The 24,509-nt window shown below is 45.5% G+C and overlaps 1 protein-coding gene across 2 annotated transcripts in view; it reads right to left on the bottom strand.

Moving 5' to 3' along the window:
- LOC135367369 (uncharacterized) overlaps window positions 1-24,065 on the bottom strand; it is a 136,612-nt gene extending 112,547 nt beyond the window's left edge. The window contains exon 1 of one of the 2 annotated variants that reach the window (XM_064600613.1): window positions 23,977-24,065. Coding sequence is in view for 1 of the 2 variants with exons in the window: in XM_064600603.1 (XP_064456673.1) it covers window positions 23,048-23,054 (7 nt within the window). In the remaining variant the exon portion in view is untranslated. Of the gene's footprint in view, window positions 1-23,047; window positions 23,190-23,976 lie in introns of those variants that run through there. The other variant, XM_064600603.1, reaches the window with a different exon arrangement.
- Window positions 24,066-24,509: the final 444 nt, after the last annotated feature.

Genomic DNA, 24,509 nt, shown 5'->3' with positions numbered 1-24,509 from the left:
GGAAGGATTTCTGAAACCGACCGCCGCTTATTTATTATGGATTATGATGCACCTTGGATAATTTATTCAGGTGGTGTGAATTTCAAGGTTCAAATCGAATGGCATCGCTAGACTAGACATGGACCCGCTTATCAACACACGTGTTACAGAAAAGGCATGTCGAGAATGTAAAACATGCAGAGAAAAACTCGTGAGCCCACTCAGCGATAGGGTGCGGAACATGTCCCACATTGGACACGCTCAGATTTAGCACTGGGAATGAGGCTTAGACGGAAGTGCAGCTGCTGCAGCAACGGTTGTTTCGCCTGCCGCAAGGCTTCTGCCATGGCGCACCGACCTAACCAACGGCTTCGCCGTCTGTTAGTAGGTTTCTTAAAGTTACTTTTTAAAAGTAACTAAGTTATCAGTTACAGTTACTCAGCTTCAAAATTAATTAAGGTACAGTTAGAGTTACTGACAGGAAAAAATACTGAGATACAGTTACAAATACCTTGGAAAAGTATCCGAGTACGGGTCCAGTTACTTTTTGCAATTCTGTGCGCAGACCATATCTTTCGCCTTTGGCTCATAATAGGTGTCACTTCAGAGCCACAGAGACATCCCTTCTTGGGTAATCGTACGCAACTGCAGGCAAAACATTAAGAGGAACGCCTAAACAGGGGGTAACCGGGAAGGTAAGACGCTTATAAACATCGTCTTCGGTTCACAGCGAAGATATTCAGCTCAAGATTCCCGTTCTCCTTCGTTGCAGCGAATTTAAAGTGCTCTCATATTGTGGCCACGGTACCTCTGACAGAACGGAGGCAACTTTGCTCGGGCTGCTCGTAGTTACAGCAAGGGGATGAAACTCGCGAGTTCACTTGCAGACTAAAGTGAGGCGCTGCGAGCTTTTCACGTCATCAAGCGTCATGAAACGTCAGAATTTTTACGTCGAAGCGCAAGTTCTCAACCGTCACGAGCCCATTGGCTCCTGAGGCCGCTCCCACGGTATGCGAGCGCTCAGTGGTTGGTTTGAAATTATGAACTTTCCTTGGCGCGCTCAAGCCGGCGACACCGGTAGCAGATCATATCCTCCAAACGCCCATTTCCACCGACGTCCCAATTCAACCAAAAGCTCATTTCCTCCAAAAAAATATTCGGAGGTTCTGTTCTTTCGGTTGACCTGGGCATGCGGGTGGCAGTGACCCATATTCCCCAAATGATCTTTTCATCCAAGCACCCAGAACCACCGAAAGCGGGATACTTCAAAGGACACGCGTCCACCGTTTAACAAGGAGAGGAGGAAGGGTGAGCGGTTCCCAAGTATGCGGGAATCCGATGTACAGCTCGAGGCAGAGTTAACTGGAACGCCACTTCGGCTGGCGGAGATAAACTCGGGGAGAGAGCAACCCTAGCGGCTCTTACGAGAAATAAAAGCAAATAGTGTTCCGACTGTCCCACTGTTGCTGTGTTGCTGTGGAAGTGTAAGCCTTGCCATGAGCTATTGACTCGGCATTGCCCTTAGCTGTGGTTATCGTCGCGATGTTTGTTTGTGTTTGCGGCGATTATGTGAAGGTGTATGAGATGAGATAACAGCATCGTATCCGCGTGATATCGACCAGCATACACCTTCACATAATCGTCTCAAACCCAAACAAACATCGCGATGATAACCACCGTTGAGAGTAATGCCGAGTAAACAACTCATGCCAAGGCGGACACCCTCGCAGCACAGCATCATGGCGAGTGGTGGTCATTTGGTGGCAACTTTTCTTTTCTTTTTTTTTACAGATCCCGCGCAGTCAAGCAATCTTGCATGTTTGCGTGGCACTTTCCGCGCAAGAGAGAAACTGATGTTCTGAGGCTGGAACAACATAGAAGGTACAGATACAAACAAAGCCTCAAATTGCCTAAGAAATCAACGATGAAAGATGAAAGTCACTGAAAAGGTTAGCCAGCTGTAGGGATCGAACCCACATCTTCTGGATTACCGGTCCAGGGCTCTAACAGCAGATGACGCACCCCGAAAGTCGCTGGAGAGGCGTGTTAGCTTAGCCCAATTGGTAGAGCCCTGGACCGGTAATCCAGAAGATGTGGCTTCGATCCCTACAGCTGGCTAACCTTTTCAGTGACTTTCATCTTTCATCGTTGACTTTCCGCGCGCCCGCAATTTCCCAGCTATTACTTTTTTCGTCCGGTCTCGAAACGATTGAGCAGCGGGTTGCCCAACTATATCCGGTGTCGTCAAATCCGCACTGCAACGGTGGCTCTCATTGGACCGCACGTCGAAGTTCACGTGATTTAGCAGACGACGGAACCCGAAGACAGGCGACCGCGATGGCCCTAGCGTGATCCAAGTGTACGAACTCTGCCCTGATTCAAAAGAAATGAGACGAGCCTGATCCTGATCCTAAAACCGCAATTTCCTAGCAATTTCCGAGCGCCAGGCAGTGTTATAATTAAATGACCACCACAATTCGCCATAAGGACAGTGGAAACATTATTTCCCTTTATTTCTCCTAAGCGCCGCTAGGGTGATTCTCTTCCCGATTCAGCGGTCGAAGTGGTGTTCCAGTTAACTCTGCTTCGAGCTGTACTTCCTTCAACTCGCCAGAGAGGGTGACGTGGGTTCCTGACTGCTGCTCATCCGGTGCTCGAAATGTTCTGTAGCATGAGGTATGCGGTCCGTTGATTTGCACAGCTTCCTTTGTTCCCCTGCTTACTAATAATTCTCCTTAGAGATATATGACTAATATAAATATGAGAGCTGATGCACGAGATCTATATTAAAGAAGCTTGATCGTAGTTGGATAGAAATGACACGACACTCGGTGTGTACAAATGAGATCGCGTTCAAGAAGTGATCTGAACGGAGAGGTATCCCGAATATGAATTTTATGGTATGCACGTTGCTGACGGGAGAAGCACTGTCTTCGGAAGGTAATGGAAGTCCGCGTCATGATTCACGGAAAAAGAGCATGGTGGGAGTGGTATGTTCTGTGGCTGGAACATTTAGCGGGACGGCGGAAAACAAACAAACCTCAAGCGCCTTCAGAGGAGATCGACAGTTCAGACGATATGTTGGTTTCATGCATTCATACTGTTTGCAAGCTTTTTCTAGGGGTTGTTTCAGCCGGTTAATAGCGTGTTTTCTGAACGTCTGAACTGTATTACCAGAACGCATAAAAGAAAAGTAAAGGAGGAGGCCCTTTTTGTAACCTTCTTCGAGACCTAGCTGTGAAGTGGGCGCTTTGCTACTACGTATATTTGCTTTCCACTATGATGACCTACACAGTGCCTGGAGCCCGGTCACTCACATGGAAAATATCTCTCTGTTCGGATCGGATCATTTCTTGTACGCGATCGACATCAATACGTAATACCTTTCCTTTGCAAACTTCACTTCTGACTCAGTTGCAGGATTGGATTCCCACACACCCAAAAACCGCTCAGTCTTCCTCCTCTCCCTGACAAACAGAGGAATCGTGTCCTTTCAAGTATCCCGCTTTCGGTGGTTCTGGGCGCTCGGATGAAAAGAGCTTTTGGGGGATATGGGTCACTGCCACCCGCGTGCCCAGATCAACCGAAAGCCCAGAACCTCCGAACATTTTTTCGGATGAAATGAGCTTTTGGTTGATTTGGGACGTCGGTGGAAATGGTCATTTGGAGGATATGAGGCCTAACCGGCGACACCGTGTCGGCGGTGCCGGAGCAACTCGCCGCAAAGTTTCGAAATGTGTTGGGTGCAGCAGGGACGCAAGCAAAGCAACTATGCCGGTACCGCTTTGGATGGTTTTTAGTGTCCTTCCCTAATACGTTGTCGATACCGACTCTGAAAAGCTCGTTGTCTCATGGATACTTCTGCAAGACACTTCAGTGATAGATAAGTGGAAGGCAGGTCTGCTTCGCTTGCTTGGTGCGACAACGATTCAAGAAGGACGAATACTGCGTTTTTCCGCTACCCACTCGATGACAGGTAAGTCAGTTCCTATTCCATTCTGCCGCTTAGCATAGTATGGGCACCGTGCACTAGCGAGAGGACGCTGCGGTCGCTTGACCGACAGCGCCACCCGTGGCGATTTCGCGCGTAACGGTCTGGTACTGACGCCGTATCGGCGCCTTCGCGTATGTAGCTTTGGTGCGTACGGGTGTTTTCCCGAATTTTATATATCGGCTTTGGACTCATTAACCCGTGAGACTATTTGTGTGGAAGTGGTTCGTCACGTAAAATGTATGCGATGGGGAAGCCTTTTGCACGTGGAACATTATGTGTCTATGCACAATGTGTGACACAGTGTGTAGCGCAGACAAGCGTGTAGTATTCGTGGCCCGTTTTTACGTGAAGTTAAGTGCATATTTATCCGCAAGGGACTACCAATTATAGACTACACATCAGAGACTAGCTATGTCCACTACCTGCGCTATGAGGACGGAAATCTCGCACTGAAGAATTCACATGAATAATACAGTCAACAACAAATTGGAATATACATTACGAAGATAGCGAAAAAAAACCTTCTCATTTCTTTCTTATGCATAATCCGTTAACGTGATGATGCACTGTGAGGATAAGTTTCTTAGTCAAATTATTCCCAATCTTGCATCGCTCATGCATGTCGTGGGATTCCCTTTTAGCCCTTTGTGCCTGCATTTGATGCACAGTCACAGTAATAAAAATCAATCAGTCAATCAAGATTGTTTCAGGATATAAATAAGGCGTGTTTTTGTTTGAAACTGGATATGTAATGATAATAATGTTTTATTAGTGCTAAAAACGACCACAGCGGCCTTAGTGTAGGTGAACATAGCGCATCAGACACGTTGTTGCAAATTGCAACATAGAAGCAGCCAGAAATATCACGCAAAAGAAACACAAAACATAAACTATGCTAAAGAATAAAAAAAATTGACAATAACTAAGAAGAAACAGTGAGGTTGCTGTTCGACAAACGCATGATTACTTTTGTGTGTGTGTGTTTGCGTGTGTGTGTGCGGACGAATAGGAAGGAGCAAAGAACCACTTGTAAACCGATATCACAAGATTTGGCAACTATAATAAGATCATAGGGACAGAATGCACCTACATAAAATGATGACGGCTTACGAAACGCAGCTCAGGGAGGACAAATAACTCCCTGTGTTCGCATGCAAGCTTTATATTGAAGGAAGACGAGGTCCAAATCCCGTCTTCGCCGACACGCCGCAAAATTAGGGTCCGAGTAAAAGAGATAAATACTGTACGACATATGGCAGACACTAATTTTAGCCAAGCTCCACGATGTTCATTGGTCATTCATTGGTGTATTTCGCAACTTTTTCACGTCAGTTGCTGTGCTATAAGTTCGCATCGTGATGCTCAACTGGTCATTGACAAATATACTAAATGCAAGGAATGAGTTCTAAGTTTGAAACAACAGATTTGAGCGGCACGTTGGGTGGATTGCCGTGAAAGCGCTCTCTCAAATACGTGATCGGCGGGACGATACAGCGAGAAGGACGAAAACTTTACGTCAAGTTGCCTCTCTTTCACAGTAACTTGGTTGTCGTGGCAGATTACCACATTGAATTAGTTTCCATTTTGTCTTCTCCTTTGACTTTCTATGCAGGCAGCTTCAAATCGCTCTTTTCGAACGGCGAAACTAGCACAGCACTGCTAGACGCTGCTGGCTGGTACCAGCGCATTACGCCGCGTTTCCCCTCGAGGGGTCGCTGCCGTCGATAAAAAACTCTAGCGCACGGTGCCCATAGCGCCACACCTGTGACATATACGCAACATTTTGGCAGGTAGAATTTTTGGTTTTCACGTTTCTGATCTCTATCTTTCTTGTTCAGGGATAAGCACTCAACCCATATCTGCTTCAGAATAGCATCTGCATGGATACAGTAGAATGGATAAGCCACTCAGAGTGGTTGGAGCATCATCTTTCGGCATAGCAGCTCCACAAGTTCCTTTGTGGCGGGTCAACCAGGCGCCTACACAAGCAGCAAAGGGATATGGACAATGTTCTCTGTCATGCCGGATCTCTGAATGTGTGTGCCTGTGCAGCCAATTAACTGTTGTTCTACTGTGAAGTCTTCCACGTGAGACATCAGCTATCAGTGAATGCAAAGTTGCTTCGGCATATCATTCGAACATCAGAAACAATGTTCATATCATGTTCGTATTTTGCACAGCTACAGCAGACTGCAGTTTGTGATTTGGGAATATCTATCTCGAAAAATAAAGCAGTTTGTGTAACAGAAACAGCCAACGCTTCCGCATTTTGTTATTTATTTCACTCGACGCGAACGAAAATCCACAACCACCCAGAACCGCCAAAGCGGGGGAGAGGGTAGAGAACAGATGAGAGAGGGAAAGGGAAAAGCACCGCCAGCGTCACAGGTCACCCAGGGAGACAGAAAAAAGCAAAGCAAAAAAGCTACTCAACCGTCGTCCAACGATTGGCCCAACGCTAGAGGTCACGTGAGTTTTTCCCGACAATAGAAATATACTACACGTTCATCCCCCTGGTTACAGCCTCACAGACGGCGTCCGCGCCCGTGGTGGCGTCGACGCCTTCAAACTCGGCCATTCTCTTCATTGCCGCCAAGAGAGTGACGAGGGACAAGGAATGTCACGTGCGAGGGCGTGAGCACGTGCAGGCGAGGAGGAGTGGAGCTCCTGCCTGGTGTCGGCTAGGGAGCCTCGAGCCTCGACGGGTTGCTGCAGCTTCTCACGCACATGGAGGATCCCTATTGTCGGCGCGCCCTTCGCGCCACCTCCAGCTCGGCGACGGTGTTTCGTCATTTTTACTCAAGAAATACTCAAAAAGACAGATACAAGTTACTGAAAAAAGTAATTAAGTTACAGTTAGAGGTGTGTGTTTGAAAATGTATCTAATATTTCCTCAAGATACACAAAAAGTATCTAAGTGCAGCTCCCCGCAACCTTAACTTGAACGCCGCTTCGCGTGGCGGAGAAGGAGGAGAGACACCCTAGTGGGATTCAGATGAACTATTGGGAGAGCGCGTTTCAGGCTGTTCCATTCGCGTGTAGGGGTGTTTGCAGTCCTCAGGTAACCGAGGATGCGGCTGCAGAGTATGTACCACTGCGCCAATCTACAACGTTGCAAGCTCATTGGCCCAGACTGTGTGCGCGCTCCGATTGGTCGACAATGTTTTGAAATCGCATTTTGTACGCGCGCATGTGCGCGCAGCGTCCCGGCGGCCGTTTCAGCATAGTTTCGAAATAGTTCGCATCGGTCGGCACGGCGTCCGTCCTCTTGTGTTCCGTGTTCCGATGATGTCAGTCGGCAGAACAGTTTGTGATTCTACGCGTGTTGTGCTGTTCCTGGACACGACCATTATCCCACGTACAGTCTATTGTCACGAAGCGAAATGGGCCGGCGAGTCGTCGAATAAACAGCAAACGGTTTAAACTACTTGGTAGCAAAAGCACATGAGTGATAGCTCTCTTAACACAACTGAGTCCAAAGAATGAATGCTCCAGCCTGGAGCGCACAAGCATTTAAGCGTCGCGCCGAAAAGTCTAGAAACAGCACGTGCAGCAGGCGATGTGTCTGGAGGCTTCTTTCTTCTTCTTCAGCATGCGCCGGGATGAATTAAGTGTACCGTTTCGTGCCTGCCCTGGAAGTTTCTCGAAGATGATTCGTGGCATTGCCCCCTCCGTAGACGTGGCATCGTCCCGATGCCAGAACCTGTGTCGGCTCATCGCATTTCGTTTGCACCCTGAGAAGCCTCGTAGCCAACGTCGTCGTCCATTGTCCATTGTCGTCGGCGCCGTTATCGATTAATGCAGTTGTCTCGTGGTCGTCGATGAGTATTTGCAGGTCACTGGTAAGGTTTTGAGCGTCGCGGCGGTCTGTATTGCTGTTCGTCGAGCTCAGAGACTGGTCGCGTCGTGAGTCAGCAGAAGCATGCTGCTGCCATAGAGAGTCTTCAATTGCGGCGGGATGACTACGCGCTGAAGGCGGGAGGCGTCAGGGGAAAATCCGGGTAGACCCAGTCGTCGGTACGGGAAACGGCGGTGGACCCGGGTGGCTTCTTCACAATGGTAGCAGAGCGGCCTCAAGTCTGACGTTCGCCGTACGTCTGTCTTGCGAGTTCCTTGTGCGCGTGGCTGGTAGCTGAGTGGTGCAGGTTGGGCGGGTCGCGTATGCGCCCAGCTGTTGCCGTGCCGCGCTGCCGATGGTGGCTGTCGTATTTCTCTTCTTGCGGGTTGGGGGACCCAATGGCCTGAATTCCGAAGGTAGACCACGCTGTCTTCGACTCACTCGTTGCCTTTCTTCCAGGCTGTTGAGCAGGGATTACCCTGCATCCCCACCAGAAATGTCACGAAGCGAAATGGGCCGGCGAGTCGTCGAATAAACAGCAAACAGTTTATTAAACTACTTGGTAGCAAAAGCACAAGAGTGATAGCTCTCTCAACACAACTGAGTTCAAAGAATGAATGCGCCAGCCTGGAGCGCACAAGCATTTAAGCGTCGCGCCGAAAAGTCTAGAAACAGCACGTGCAGCAGGCGATGTGTCTGGAAGCTTCTTTCTTCTTCTTCAGCATGCGCCGGGATGAGATGTCCCGTTTCGTGCCTGCCCTCGAAGTTTCTCGATGATGATTCGATTCGTGACACTATCAACTACGGAACTGGAATGCTTCGTGGGCTGGAGCGGTTGGCGAGTGAAGAACGCGTTCGGGCGCCGTCGAATTTTGAGGCCTGACTACAAAGACAGGATTACGATTACGTGCCACACAAGCGCCTTTTCCGCTCTGGAAGCAACGAAAGAAGATGCTCATCATAAAATCGGCCGGCAAGGCGTCCTCTTGTGTTCCGTGTTTCGGTGATGTCAATCGGCAGAACCATAGGCGCCGACTGCGGGGGGGAGCGGGGGCCCTTGCCCCCCCCCCCGGAACATGAACTAGGGGGGGGCGCCGCCTCCCCCGGGAAGTCCCGCTAAGAGACTGACACCAACCTTTGGGGCTCGGCGCGCCCGGGTCAAAAGAGCGAAGAGGCACCAACCCCAAAAATGCAACTTGCAATTTGTAAAATATGTATCCGCCAACCATATTCATTATCACAGTAGAAAGTGAGGCGAAGAAACACAGAGGATGACACAACACATAGCCTGAATTTCGCCCAAAGCAATCAGATCAATGAAACGAAGCATTCGAAAGGTACCAGCAGCTGCCAGTGAGGTGTAACGGTGGAACCTTCGGAACGCATATCCGTTGGGAACGGGTTCAACTCCCGCTGCTCCATTTCATTCACCATATTCATAATATTGCGCGCATTTCGGGTCAAACACCGAGGATTCAATGCATTTTGTTCCTTTTGCAGTCAGTTTTCAAAGGCGTAATGCCTTCAGTTGTGCACATGTTCACTGTTTACGTTCTCTCTGTTTTTTCGTTTTTTCCGTTCTTCCTTCCTCTTATTTCTATACCAGTTCTGCATACATCATAAGATCCCGCCAGAGTGTGTTATTCTTCAGGTTTAGTTTTGGGTTCTTCGTTTTTCTTTTCCTTTTCTTTCCTTCTTTTTGTTTTCTTTTGCTTTCTTTTTTCTTTGCCTTTTTTGTCTTCCCCATTTCACTCTTTTTTTGGAATAACACACCGACATCCATCTGGCTTAGCTTTCTTTTTTTTCTTAATAAACATATCCCCCCTCCCTCCCACCGCCAGAGTACTTATTTCGCGGTGCGCCCTTGCCCCCCCCCCCCCCCCCCCCCGGGGAAAATGAAAACTCTCCGCCTCTGGGCAGAACAGTTTGTAAAAGTGTTCGCTGGTTTATTCATGCGTCGATATGATTCAACGTGTGTTATGCTGTTCCTGGACACGACTATTATCCCACGAACAGTCTACCAGCTCCGGAACTGGAATGCTTCGTGAGTTGGAGCGGTTGGAGAGTGAAGAACACGCTCGTCGGATTTCGAGGGCTGTGTTCGTTTTGCTTTAAGTTCGAACTTAGTTACAGTGCGTCAGCAACGCAGTGGACTTTGTATTCACAGTGCACCCATGTATCAGATCTTTGAATCAGTGCTTTGTGTGAAATAAATATTTCTTTTAGCCAAAAGAAGCTTCAGTTAAGCTTCAGCTCCTGATTGGCCGACTGACGTTGCATAATTTCTACAACGCTGCACTCTCATTGGTCGTGTGCCCAGTGTTGTGTGAATTATCTCAAACTATGGGCTCTATGGGGAGCTGTTGGTGTCTGGTGTTTGGTTGTTGCTCAAACGCCTCGAAGGCAGGCGGGCGTTGCTTTCTGAAGACGCCGTTATCGGGATGGCGGTTGTTTGTGTTGCTTAGTATGTGAGATGTATGCTGGATGATATCGGTGATATTCGAGGCATGGCGGCGTTGACAGCCAAGAATGATTCTGTGCACCCGAATGGATTAGCAAGGATGCTGCATCAACTTGAGAACGAAATAAACGGAGGATAAAACAAGTTTATTTTGTGATTAGGGAGATTCAACTCCTTGTGTGACGATGCTCTACACCAGCGTTTCCCAAACTTTTGGCGGTGACGGACCCCCAGAAGCGATGAGAACTAATTCACGGACCCCCCCCCCACACACACACACACAAATATACCGGGATACGCGCTGTGGAACACAGCATTGCAGACCGCGTTTAATATGCGCGACAGGGTATAACAAGGTACGAAATTACATTTGTGCAGGCATGAACATGGTCAAGTGACTGTCTAGACAGAAGCGAAGTTGACTTCCAACGCCGCGCTCAGTGCGAGGTATCATCTGTAGTGCTACCATCGCTGCAAGAGGTCCGCAGGGTGCCAAATATAAAATGCGCTGAATACAGGAACACTCTCAGTCAGTTCGAACTCGAAGCAAAACGAAATGACGCACTGTATTTCCCATGCTAGCCAGTGCATAACCAGCAACCTCGTCAGCTGCTGCGTGCTTTCGATACAGCTTCAGAAACGATTCCGGTCTGGTTTCTTCGTCTTGTTTGTATGTGTATGACGCGGACAAACGTGCATTGCAGGACTTTTCTATCAGAAATTAGAAGCTAGCCGTTGAAGCATACTTGTAGCAATTTTGGAAGTTCTGGGTGTTTGGAAATCGGGCAGCATGTACGAGCGCGTGTTTGTGGGGACGAAAATCCTCACTGAAATGTCAGAGACGGTCGCGGACCCCCACAGACACTCTCGCAGACCCCCAGGGGTCCGCGGACCACACTTTGGGAAACACTGCTCTACACCATTGCTGATGGTAACATGGTGAAATAAGGATAGAAGTGCATCATACATTTATTTCACTCGGGAAATAATGAAATTAAGTGAGCCGTAGTAGGTGTGAGCAGTGATCTCCGCACTATGACATAGTGTACCGGAACGGCAAGTGAAACAGGGCAACTTGTGTATTTTCATGTCGCCAGACTTGCGAGTGTTGTTGACAGTCAGTACATCGTTCCATGAAGAAGATCCGCATAGATATAACCTGTAGTCTGCATAAACTGCTATAACGTAAGACTTCAGAGAGAAAAGTAACACATACAGTTAAAAGGACTTGAAGCTGTCGACAGCTGAAGGCCCCAAAACTGCTAGGCAGCATCTCAAGGCATGGGCTAGTCCCGGGACAGTCCGAATATGTACGAGGATGTATTGACCGTCAAGAACACTCGCAAATGTAGCGACATGCAAAAGAAATGCACAAGCTGTCCTGCTTCAATTGCCACCTATTACGGCTTAACCTATTATGACTTAATTTCATTATTCCCTCAGTCAAATAAATGTATGATGCGCTTCTATCCTTATTTCACCATGTTACCATCAGCATTGGTGTAGAGCATCCCCACATAAGGGGATGAAACTTTCCAATCACAATCACAAAATAAAGTTGTTTTATTCTCGTTTATTTCGTCTCGAGTTGATACAGCATCATTGCTAGTCCATTCGGGTGCACATAATCATTCTTAGCTGTCGACGCGGCCATGCCTCGAATATCGCCGATATTACCGACATCATCCAGCATAACACCTCACATAAGCAACACAAACAATCGCCATCCCGATAACGGCGTCTTCAGAAAGTAACGCCCGCCTGCCTTCGAGGCGTTTGAGTAACAACCAAACACCCCTGCACGCGAGTGGAACAGCCCGAAACACGCTCTCCCAATCATGGAGTTAGGAAACACAGGAGCGGCCGTTTCGAGCAGATTTCCGTGGGACCCCTCTGGCGGTCGCTCCTGTCAAAACCGCCATTACCTCCTGTCCACCACGTGATCCTGTCTAAAGTTTCGGTTTGGAAACGCTTTGTTGCTAGCGCTGCTTTTCGTGCTTTTATGTTTTTCCAAAGTCACTTACTCTTAAAATGTGAGCACCACTGCGGAAACAACGTTTTGTTAACGTGTTCTTACCGCGGTTGCGGCTGTCGTTCAACAGAAAGCAGCTCTGACACGGGAATAACGTTTCCTTCGTAAGCACGTTCTTGACCGGTTGTTTCGTACCCCTGTCTGTGAGAGAGTCATCTTGAATCGTTCCTTTCCAAGCTGGCGCTGTGATACAGCCGCAGATTCAATTGATTTCCTCCATCGTTGTACAAATTTGATTACTGGCATGCTTCACTTTGTGGCACCTCAGCAATAAACACACAAAACGCGGCCACGTCGTCACACAAACATCGCTGCCGCGAATGATGTTTCTAGTCCTGCGTGGTTGTCCTGCAGACCCTGACCGGTCTTGTAGTAGAAGGGTAAACTGAGAGTAAACCTCCTAACACACACAAATAAAGCTGGACGCGCGGCGTTCATCACAATGCAGATACCTCAACTGCAAGGCAATCACGACTCCTGTCGTCTGCTTTGGGAGCTGGCCTGCGCATGCTCTTGGGGTCACGTGAGCGGTCACATGGTAGACAGGAGCATCCCAGAATGCAGTGCGAAGCTGGCACGCCCGTCCCAATGGCAAAAAGTTCGAAGGGCCGCTCCTGTGTTTCCTTCCTCCATGCTCCCAATAGTTCAGCAGAAACAGAACCACTGATCTCTATGTATAAAGGCTGGATCGCGCATGGGAGAGGGGCTCGTGGGGGAGAGGCGTGCATTCGGGCCGCCATGTTGGGAGGCCCTAAAACGCAGTGTGCGCCCATAGAAAACAATGGGAGGCAACGGAGATTGTGAGTATTTATTGCGCTGCAGGCGTTATCGTTGTTTGTCATGACACAATTTTGTAAGGTGTCAGTATACTGATGTATCCTAACACTGTTTCATAGGTGTCCTGTCGTTCGATTCTTAATTACGTTATGTTTTGCATTCCGAAACTAGACCGTCACGGCAGTGCAGCGCTGGGGATTGTACTACAGTACGTTTCCCAGCCAATATTTCAATAAGAAACGATGTGAGGTTAACAACAACCATGTATGTAATATCCCGTGCTGCGTTCTGGACAAAAATTGTTCCATAAAGAACGGTCCGGGATGATATATACTCGCATGGCAGAAAGAGATCGTACTGTAGAATCACAACCGTTGTCTTAGTCGTGTATGGGTTTAGTATGATTTATATCAGGCATCGCCGCAGAAACAGTCTTTTAGTAAACGACAGCGGTGCTTTGCCTCGCAAATATGGACACACCGAAGCAGCCCTAAATACTTCACGCAATTAGATCACGGTCGTTAGGACAGTTAAAGGTCAGATATGCCGATTTTGAAGTGCCGCAGAACTGAGCGATACTCGCGCTGTGTGTTCATTACCGAACACTGAATATGTGTGCGAAATATCTTGCTCCAACTGTTCGTAGTTTTTTAGAAAACAGTTTTTTTAGTTCCCACGCCCGGCCGTCAGACCGTCGGCAAACCCTGCGCACGGGCGCACCGACGTCACTGCTCTCGGTTTATCTGTCTTTGGCTTGGCTGCTTGGCTTCTTTCGTTTCCTCCTCTGTGCATCGTACATAAGCGAACAGCTGTTATGTTGTTGCTAAGCCGGAAACAAAGCATGTGAATGTTTTTTTTTTTTTTTTGGCACAGCGTCGTTTGGAAAGTGCACTTCCTTGTTCTGACCTTGCCTTTTATGGGCTGGAGCGATATGATTCGTAAATATGCCACGGCGAAGTTGTCGAAGATGCGAAAGTGCTACGCTGTTAGAACAATTCATCGGTGCATTCAGGTGTTACCTATTATAAGCTGCCAAAAGACCAAGCAGTGCGAAGCTCTTGGCTGACAGTGGTGCCTGCTAATTTCCACTGCAAGGATTTCGTCCACGAATGTTATCATAGGTTAGCGCGACTCCAGAGGCAATTTGGAATCTCGGCACGAAATCGTCTGATGAAAATCGGAGGTGCCCGACGCATAACGTTTTGAACGTGCCACGGAGGATCAAAGCAAAAAACGAGAGCAAAAAATGGTAAGTCGAGGTTCAGATATAAAAAATAGCAAGCTTAATGAATCGATTGTGCAGCTGTCCTACTGCGCTTACTCTGATATAACCACGATTAACAACACAATAGTACTATTGATAATCTAACTTCTGAATTATCACAGGTGCACGCTGAAGGCGGAAATTAAGCATGATCTGGCTTGCATCTGGTCATGAAGAAATTGCTGACATGTTAGTTGCAGTCCACCTCCACCAACAGGTATGACAATGTGATGTTATAATTTGAGTATTCATCTATGTTCAACTTTTCATGTGCACTCGCATGCAGACATTTTGACACCACTTTTAAATCTGCCCTCAAAGTTACAACCTGTGCTTCCAGGGTGGAAAACAAAGATCGCCATTCCGATTAGCTCCTATCTCCCAGTTCAAGCACTTTTGTGTCTGGACACTGGTTCTGTGGATGGGGTGTTACAAGCTTTACTGTCTGATATAGAAGGTACGTTACATTAGTTCATTTAATTTGTCTTTTGCACATTTTTATTACAGTTAGCTGGATTACTGTTGGACATACAATCCTTTGACACACCGAAGCTGATGTCGCCTCTGATAACGTTTTAGAATTTTCAGTGTCATCAACGTCCATTGAGGAAGGTGCCTTTACTATCTGTGAATCTTCAACTGAAGAATAGCCCAGAATTCATGTTAACATTGTCTACTCTTATTAATTCACTGTCTGTTTTCTGAGAGCTAAGAAAAATGGAAACTATTTATTTGTCACAACTTCACACTGGATACTGGTGTGGTACTGGCTTGACATGTAAGCTAAAATACCTGGATTCTACAATAATTGTGTTCAACTTGGTGTATTACCGTGGGCAATGCCACATTCACTACATTTTTAGTGGGTCCGGTGCACAAATACTGTGTGCATACTGCATATATACATACTGTTCGATAGGCAAAAATACCTGAGCAGTGCTGTGTAGTCTTTTTACCCAAAGTCCATACTCTTACTGCAAAGTCACAGTACGTAGAACAGCAATGTGCAGGTATGCTGCGATAGAGATTCACAACAGAAAGAAGACTGTTGAGAGCATCTAAATTTTAATGAGACGAGACTTTCGTGCACAAGGCTGCTCTTGTTAATGTCTAACATGAAGTTACAAAATCCCAGAATATATAAAACATGTTGTAATGTAGAGAGCGTGGGGTGGTACAGACACAAAGATAATTATATAATCATATATAATAAAATAAAAAGGGGGTACAACTGCCCCCTCAACTCAACTCGACAACTCAATAACTCTACTTATTCTCTACCTTACAACATGTCATATATTCTGGAATTTTGTAACTTGATGTTAGACATCAAGAAGTACAGCCTTCTGTGCAAAAGTATTCTTTCTGTTGTGCACAATCATTATGCAGTAAATGCGACTATCCATTTCTTGTCATTAAATGCTTTTCCTTTCTTTCTTTCTTTTTTTCTGCAGTGATGAGCATCCATAAGGACACATGCCAGAAAGGGAGTCTCTTTGGGATGACAAACCCTCATCACCTCATGAGGATACAATGGTTGACGAATGGTTCTCAAGCACATCGAAACTTCCAACAAATAATTCATGAAAAAGCCAGTCAGTGCTAGCCCCAGGAATTGAACGTGGGCCATCCTGCTACCAGTCAGAGATGTTCAGTGGTGTAGCCACGGGGGGGCTAGGGGGGGGGGGGCTCGAGCCCCCCCTACCTGCCACGGACCGACCCACACAAATCGTGCAAATCCGAGAACATAATATATGGGGGGGGGGGGGACCAGTGTGACTATCGCGAAAGTTCTTGCAGTTCATGGCGTCTATCTAAGAAGCATTCTTGAATGGTTTTCAAAGTATGAGCTTTTCAAAATACTTCCAATCTCGTGACACCACCTCATTGGTCATGACAGCCTATACATGTAATCGTACTGTGAACGTCTAAATCAATTATTTTCGTTCCCTTTTTTAATCCTCAGTTTGAAGTGTGCACAAGTATGTGTGTGTTGTCGACACAGGATCAGCGGGGGGGGGGGGGGGAGCAGACTTGTACAAAATACTGCGCAAAAGTATTTAAAATAAGATACTAAATACTCTACGGAAAAGTATTTAAAATAGAGTACAAAATACTCAAAGCTGAAAGTAATTTGAGTAGAGTACTAAATACTCTAAGAAGTATTTAAGATACTCTTTAAAGTACTTTAGTATTAGCAGTAAGTGAAACGCGTATTCTCAACGTGGCCTTACAAACGAAAGGAATAAACTTCATGAGCCATGCATATCTTTCATTTGCAACGTCTTGGTGTCAAGTAATGTTTGGTGAACTTTAATGAACCCAAGTAAACTTTGTTGATATATTCTGACCCAAAACTTCGTAATCCCTCCTGTATGTCGATTCGGGTCTTTCATTCTCTGGTACGTGTTTATTGCTTTGATGACCAAGGAAACAAATGCCGGGATTATCTTGCACCTAATCCCCTGGTGATTCACCTGGCAATATGAATAGGAACAGTCTTCTGACGAAGTTGGTTATTGACAAGCAAGGCCAGGCTTGGGACCAACCTATTGTACAAGAAGATAAATGACAGATTCGCGAATTCCCGAAAACAGAAAAAGAAGAAAAAGCGGGTTAAATTCCAGTGAGTTGAAAATCTCGGCACGGCGGGAAGCGTGCTGGATATGGCTTGACGAGGAAGGAAAGTATTTTGAGTACTGAGTAGCAAATACCGAAAAAAGTATTTTAAATACATTAAAAATACTTGTCGCAAAAAGTATTGAGTAGAGTACCAAAATACCGGAAAAAGTATTTAAAATACTGTATTTTGAGTATGTACTCAAGATACGTACAAGTCTGGGGGGGGAGTTTTCGTATCGAGCCCCCCCTACCTTTGAGGTCGGGCTACGCCACTGGAGATGTTACATTTCAGGCGCTCATTGACTTTTGGTGAATTACTTGTTGACTTTGTCCCAAGGTGGAGCTCGCTACAGCTCATTTGCCATCTGTTAATGTTGTGGCGTGTGTTGCGTTTTTCTCTTTGTGTGTTCCAGACTCAGAACGGTTAATTTGGATCAGGTCAGGTACGTTTCATTTAGACATGGCAAACATAAAGTGGTGTTTCTCAACACAACTTAGCAATGGTCTTCATGCATTACTGCTACGGCCATTAAGCGTGAATAGAAACCTAGCCAGAGCAGCTGATACACAGAGAGAACATAGCCTGTGTGTGTTTGTCTTTTCCACCGCAGCCCTTGGGTTTCCTCCCTGATGGCTACACATGTCAGGGATAGGTTTCAGAACCGGTAGTTCCCGCCAAGTGTGAATTACTTTTCAGGGGATCATCACGCTGGCAGATGAAACATATGGTTTAAATTATTTGCAGGACAGGAATTGCGCAGCTTCACACAAATACTACTACTACGACGCAAGAGTGGCTTAAAATCTATATTTTTTGTGTTCCTGACATTATCGCACAAGATGTAGTATCCACTATGATCCTTTATGTGGGGGGTATGTACAGTGCAATCAACAAATGCTATTTACAAATCTGTGTTTTCTACTGTGTTGAAATGGGGTAGTTTGTATCTGAGAGCCGTAGTGAAACACAGGCCCTCGAGAAACATGGCAACACATTGCAGGGACTCTGGATGCTGCCTAAATTTCCAGAACACACAGCTCAAGGCAGCGGTTAAATAACAAGTGGTTAGAGAAATCCAAGATAGTTGCATCTGTAAGCAGTCCGCTGTTGGATTTGCTTCTGTCAGAGATACGTTATCTCACAGGGAACGCACGGACAGACTCAGAATGATACTAGGGCTGCCTGTGAAATAGAATGAGGAGAGGGGAAGATATATAACCCTTTTTCTTGTCTGTTATTCTATTGGTTAAATTGTCATTTTCTTAGCAGCATATGTGTGTATATTCCAGAGTCTGCTAATAAATATATCAGTTTAGAGCTAGCAGTCGCATTGTAGATGTCTCATCCTGTACTTGGTTGCTTGTGATTCACTATGGCCATGCTTGCTAATGCAAAAACAGAAAACAAAAAAAGACAATAGAAAAACACGGAAAGAGCGACCTAAAAAGCTGCCTGTTCTAGTGCTCACATGGAGGCAATGCAATGAGGTAACATGTTCCATTCATGAACTGTGCATAGTAGTACACATCACAACGGCAACCGATTATTCAGATTTTTCTTGAAGTACTTTGTTTTGTTTTAGCTTTGTTTGCACAGTCTATTATTGGAGCTTTATGTGATTCCCCTCTTCAGATACTTTAAGATTGCTGATGCTGTGCAGTTTGTTAATTTTGAAACTGTACTGTGCTGAGGTACAAAAACAGAATTGTCATATCTGCATTTGAGCACATAGGAATAATTTGTAAGTACTTTACTTGTTGACATTAATATTTTCACCAGGTCACAACATTGTTGATTTATGGAAAATGTAAATAAATATATTTATTTGCTTGCCAAACAATGCACAAATGTCTTCTTTGCTAGTGAGATATTCCCTGTTCACCAGACATAAATGTGGAAAAGTTAAAGGGGCACAATGATGGTAGAGTCTAACGTTGCTTTTTGCCACTTCACGTATATGCACTGTTATTCGTGTGCACATGTAGGAATAGGAAGGTAGAGGATGCGCATAAAAAATTTCGTATGCAGCCACACATATGGTTCAGAAGATTAATTAGATGATGTCCAAGCATATATAATTGTGCTTCATGTGCAATGGGTATGCTAACGGATTGCTTCCATGAAGCCTTTTTATTTATTTTTATAAATTCTTTTTATAAATGTTATTTTTGATTTTATATAAATTTTATATACATATTGTATACTTGTATTTTTATAAATTTTATACTAAAAACTCAAGTTACACGGCCCCTGTAAGAGTGCCCTTTGCAAATGGTTTGGTAACGTGTCTCGAACTGTAAAGGTAAGAGGCAATCGAGAATGCTGCAGACAAGGTTGCAACTTACATATTGCTTATCACGTCCTACATACAAAGTGCTTTGTACAGTAATTCCTGAGCACGGAATTAATCCCGAGGCTGGCCAGTGGTGTCACCCACGACGACAAGTCACATAATTGCCTTTAATACTTTTACACCCCATGGGCTGAGTTGTGAATTGAAAGAGCACTCTACAGAAGGATAAGGTGCACCTCATTTCTAGGATCTATGCTATGCCCTAACTCTTCAGACACCACATTTCTAAGTGGCAATATGTGCTCTGGTACTTCTTTTGCGTCTGCATAGTGTGCAACCACATGGCTACTGGAGCTTTCGTGTGCATGTTTTTGTGCGACGGTGTTCATTACAAACAATATCCAGATGTTAGACATAAAATGCAGTAGTTTGTAGCGTACCACACAACGCAGCGTGACATGGGAGTGCGTGATTCAAAGAAAGCTTCTGGAAAATGCACAGAATCCCACAAAAAGTTTAAAATGTGATTTGTATTTCGTTTTACGTCTTTCGTCGTTACATACCATCGTCGACGCTGTTGCACATTGATAAATCGTACGTAAAACTTGTCCCATAGTAGTATGCGGTTTCTCAAATACATAGCACAATTTTCCTGCAGTAATAAAACGCTGTCGGCATTTTCTTGCTGACACGGCTGTCGAGACGTCAGCCTCTACAATGGGCAAGTGCTGTAAAGGGGCTAACGCAGACGCGACTTGATACAAATTGTACGTGCTCACAAAACACAAACGACGAATTCCAGTCACAACATCGCACAGAGGTTGGTTCGCGAATGAGTTCGCAGCTCCTGCACTGTTTACTTATCGCAAAACGGTGGAACCCGGCTGTCCGCCATCTTCAAGCACAGATACGTGAAGCCGCGAGAAGCCGTAGCTGAAATCCACTGACAAGTACGAAGGCGCGTACACGTCACAATGCCCGTTCGGGCGCATCTACGTCATAAAAATGGCTGCGCCCATGTGTGTTTCGGAATGAATTACCTATTTTTTTGACATGGTACTGTACCGAACTGAGAGAATGAAGGAGTATTTTGGGGAGAGTTGGATGTGGGCTTTCAGAATATCACAACCGTTTCGACTATTTGGGATATCGGCATAGCTGACCTTTAATCATGTATAGTGATGTAAGCTTAATCAATTAAGTTACTTAGAAAGTGGTAACACCTCCTTGAGACACAGGACTTATCTCTTTTTGAAGTACAGCCCTTCTATGTTTGTTTGCTTCTTCCTTTATTTGTTCTGATTATTTGCAGGCGCGGTTGTGCCAAACTGAATGTCCTTCTCCAGCACTCACATGCTTTTGTTGAATACAACTGCAGCATGAGAAAAGCTGCTTGGGGACGGGGTCCTGCTATCCAGTGCTGACTTTGTCATGCTTGTTATGTGGAGCATGTTCCAAAAAATTCAGCTCCACGTATGGTCTTCAAATTGCAACAAGACTATTTGGAGCTTGAAACAGTTGTGATTTTGTCATTTTGGCCCTCGTGTACCCAGTCTGTGAAACGCAAACAAAAAAGTCTAACATGATATGCTTTTGTAATGAAGATCACTGATGATGAGTAAAGAGAATATACAAGTTCAAGTTTATTCAAAAGGTCGCAAAAGGCTACATTTATTGTTTTGTGACCTGGCTACAATGGCAATATATATTTTAGGAATGACAATGGTCAGGTACGCTCTCTAAATTTGTAGCACTCAATTTTAGGTTGGAATGAGCAATGAATAGCAACTTCCCCACTGATATTTTCTCATATATGCTAAATTTTAAATTTAATGTGATCGAATATGTGATAATATAATAATAATATATAAGAATATAATATGTGATAAATGAATGTGATCAACAGTAGATGTAAACAACATGAGTAGCCAGAGAAGTGCATTCTCAATAAATAATTGTCTTCTTATAGCGTATATGTGCATGCCTATTAACTGAAACAATTATCACTGTTCCCTGACAAGTTTTAATTTCTGAGAGTGTACAATAGAAGCTGCTTAGATCTACAACAGTTCATACAAGGTATTATATACTGTGAATGCCTTTAAAAGTCCCATGTGACACATATCCCTTTACTTTCTGGAGATGCTGTGGTAGTCAAAGTTTGCGGGCATTACGCAGGTTCTGCACCCATTTCTTGAGTATGTCGAGGCAGCTGTGAAGTAACCTGCATTGATGATGATTATTCCAACTTTTGTGGTGCATCGACAACAAAGGAAATAATACATCAGAACATTGGTTTGGGTGCAACCAGTTAAAAATGAATATGTTGTTTAATAAACGCATTGGACAAATGTTAAAACATCAGTTTAAAACATGGTTTACAATCCCTGTATCTTCTAATAATTAAAAAGATTAAAAACTATTCTAAAAAGAATATGGGGAACTCTTCTAAAAAGAATTATAATCTCTAATTATTATATTGCTGGGTTAAGGAGCCTAAAGTGTAAGGTGTGTTTCTGATGTGAACATGTAAGAAAATATGCAAAACTGAGAGAGGCTAACCACAGTGCGTGCACTGAGGTTGTTCCTTCCTGTAAAGTAGAAACCAGTGGATGAGGAACGTGATACTTACCTGTACACCCAGCCGTATCACACTGCACAGATTATTCACTGGGCAGCCCTCATGACGAAACCTGTATTGAGAGACCACTTTTGCCTTAAAACTGCTACAAATAGCACGACACGCTACAAATTATTACTATCGTAACAAGCTGACGATACAGCTCAGACACAAAGGCGTTATTCAAGTCGCGCCACACCACCGTTACGTAGGATTCTTTGTCACAAATCAAACCAAGGCACAAAACAATACCAATACATGAAAAAATGTGACAATCGTGGTCTTATTATGACGTAATACCGAACTTGTGCGCGAAGGTAATTCAAAGAAATGAATGTGGCACTTGCTTCCGCAGAGAACACCGTGTACCATGCTAGCAATGCATGCAAAAAAGCGCTCGAGTGTTCGCACATATATTGATGACAACACTACCTGTGTAGTGTAACATGTTCTTTCAAGCATATTATGCACTCAAACTGTATTTGCCGCCGGGTAAAATGCAAGTGTGCTCGATTGAACGTCGGAAGAGCGATCAAGCAACCTGCATCCAGTGCTCGTTTTGGGCAAAAAAACACTTCATAATGGTCAAATAAATGTACAGAATGGACGCCTATTTATTCCTTGATGAAGAGTGACTCACCTGTATAAGTTTAGGCCCTGTAACCTTGCCAGTACGGTTGGTACGACCGTAATTGCAAGAAGTTGCCATGATCGCTGCGGCGGCTGTTGTGGGCACCGTAAGATGGCGGCCGGTTTCTTCACGCTCGCGCTCCCTATCCGCGATCCAGCCTTTTACAATCGAGATCAGTGAGCAGAACCCTCTAGGGTGTCCCTCGCCCTTCGCCACGCGAACGGCGTTCAAGTTAAGGTTGCGGGGAGCTGTACACGTACTCAGATACTTCTACTAAGTTACTTAACAACCCTGTCTGTTAGTCTAACCAACCTAACTTCACTTAGAAATTTACAAATAACATCGTAATTCATTACTAGCGTACGCGCGACTTCCGGTTAGCCTCGTTCACAGGAGTAGGGCCCGATGTGGGAATTGTTCTATTTCGCTCAGCGATACCCTAACCCGAGCTAGGCCTATTGGAAATGCGACAGCTTCAAACAAACTGGAAAATGTACAGGTAAACCACTGTCCACGGTTGTACAAAACAACTCACGTTTCATGGTTCCCCGAAGCACTTTTTAACGCCGTTCACACTATTATGTCCAAAACAGTCCAACTAGAGCTGCTGCAAACAGCTCGACTTGCCAGAGAAGGAGTAATCGTTCTTGACGTCATCCTTCTGTCGCCCCTTTATCGCAACATGCTACGGATGCTACGGGTCCGGATATAATGGTGCGTTCCAAAACACACCCTCGAGTCGAGTAAGTCACGGGACCGAGTTGTACCATGTGACCACAGAGTACGCGTCCGGTCGAGTAGCTTTGGGAACGCATGGGGGATTCCGACCGACTTAAGATGGAGGCTGATGTCGTCACCGCTCTCATCTCGCTCGCGTCAGATGTATTTTTATAGCTCAACGGCTGAAACAAAAAACGCAATCAGAGCGTGATGAACCGGTTCCGCTAGTACACGTATCGCGAAGAGCGCAAAAGCCTCCTGTTTCATTCATCTTGAAAGAAGTCTGAGCTTGGGCGAAAAGACGGAAAATTCGTGGCAGAGTTCTGTCGTGTTGTCCCTTCCTTCCACAGCTCAGAATTTATCCAAATTACACCTATGCATTTATCCACCAGCTAGCCTGCGCCTATGGTACATATTTTATCTTAAACCTGTTCACACGAACGTACCGACAAACCATCTTACAATTGTGAAGGTAAAGGAAGAAAAGTAAAATTCCATTTAAAATCCCATTTCCGGCACACGCACACAAAAGCAATAATAATAATGCTGGCCAGTAATCGCCCTTGCGCCTAATATAGTTTTGAACGTTTCACATAGAGCTGTGCCTTTACAAGGACCATGTGGCTACAAGGCAGTGAAACAAATAAACATTGCAGGGCAGCTGTTAGTGAACATACGCTAAATGGGTAATGGAAAAGCAACGTACATGAAGACAAAATAGAAAAGCGCACCAGCGAGACTCACTTTGTCCTGGGAAATGTATCCGGCTCACATGTCTTTGGACGTTCGACTGGTCCTCAGAAACGGAAGGTGGTTTTCAGGCCCCGACGGGCGTGACGTTATCTTGGGCTTCCGGTTCGAAGTAGCCGCGCGTTTGCCCGTTCGCTAGCGTGTGAACAGCCGACCACTTCGTGCGTTCGCGATTTGACAGGCAAAAATGGTTGGGTGTTCGGCCCTGGGTTGCACTAACTCAACGGAGAAGGGTCACAAGGTGTTCCGAGTACCTTGAGACCCTCAGCGTAAGATGCAATGGGCAGTAGCGCTCTGACGAAAGCAAAAGAACGGCGACTTGTGGATTCCCGGCGTCGGCGCACGTGTGTGCTCTGCGCATTTTGTCGAAGGTAATGTCTTTGTGTTCGAAAAGCGCCGTTCATATGCGTTACCGTCGCATATTTTGTTCAATAGAGAAACGCAGCGACGACCCCAGCCACATCGATTATGTGGGTGCACCCTGTTTTACACCATTAAAAATAAATTATTGAAAAACACACGCTTAA

Source organism: Ornithodoros turicata, chromosome 1 (genome assembly GCF_037126465.1).
Source record: "Ornithodoros turicata isolate Travis chromosome 1, ASM3712646v1, whole genome shotgun sequence".
Classification (NCBI taxonomy): domain Eukaryota; kingdom Metazoa; phylum Arthropoda; class Arachnida; order Ixodida; family Argasidae; genus Ornithodoros; species Ornithodoros turicata.
This window is presented reverse-complemented; position numbering and strand designations above follow the sequence as displayed.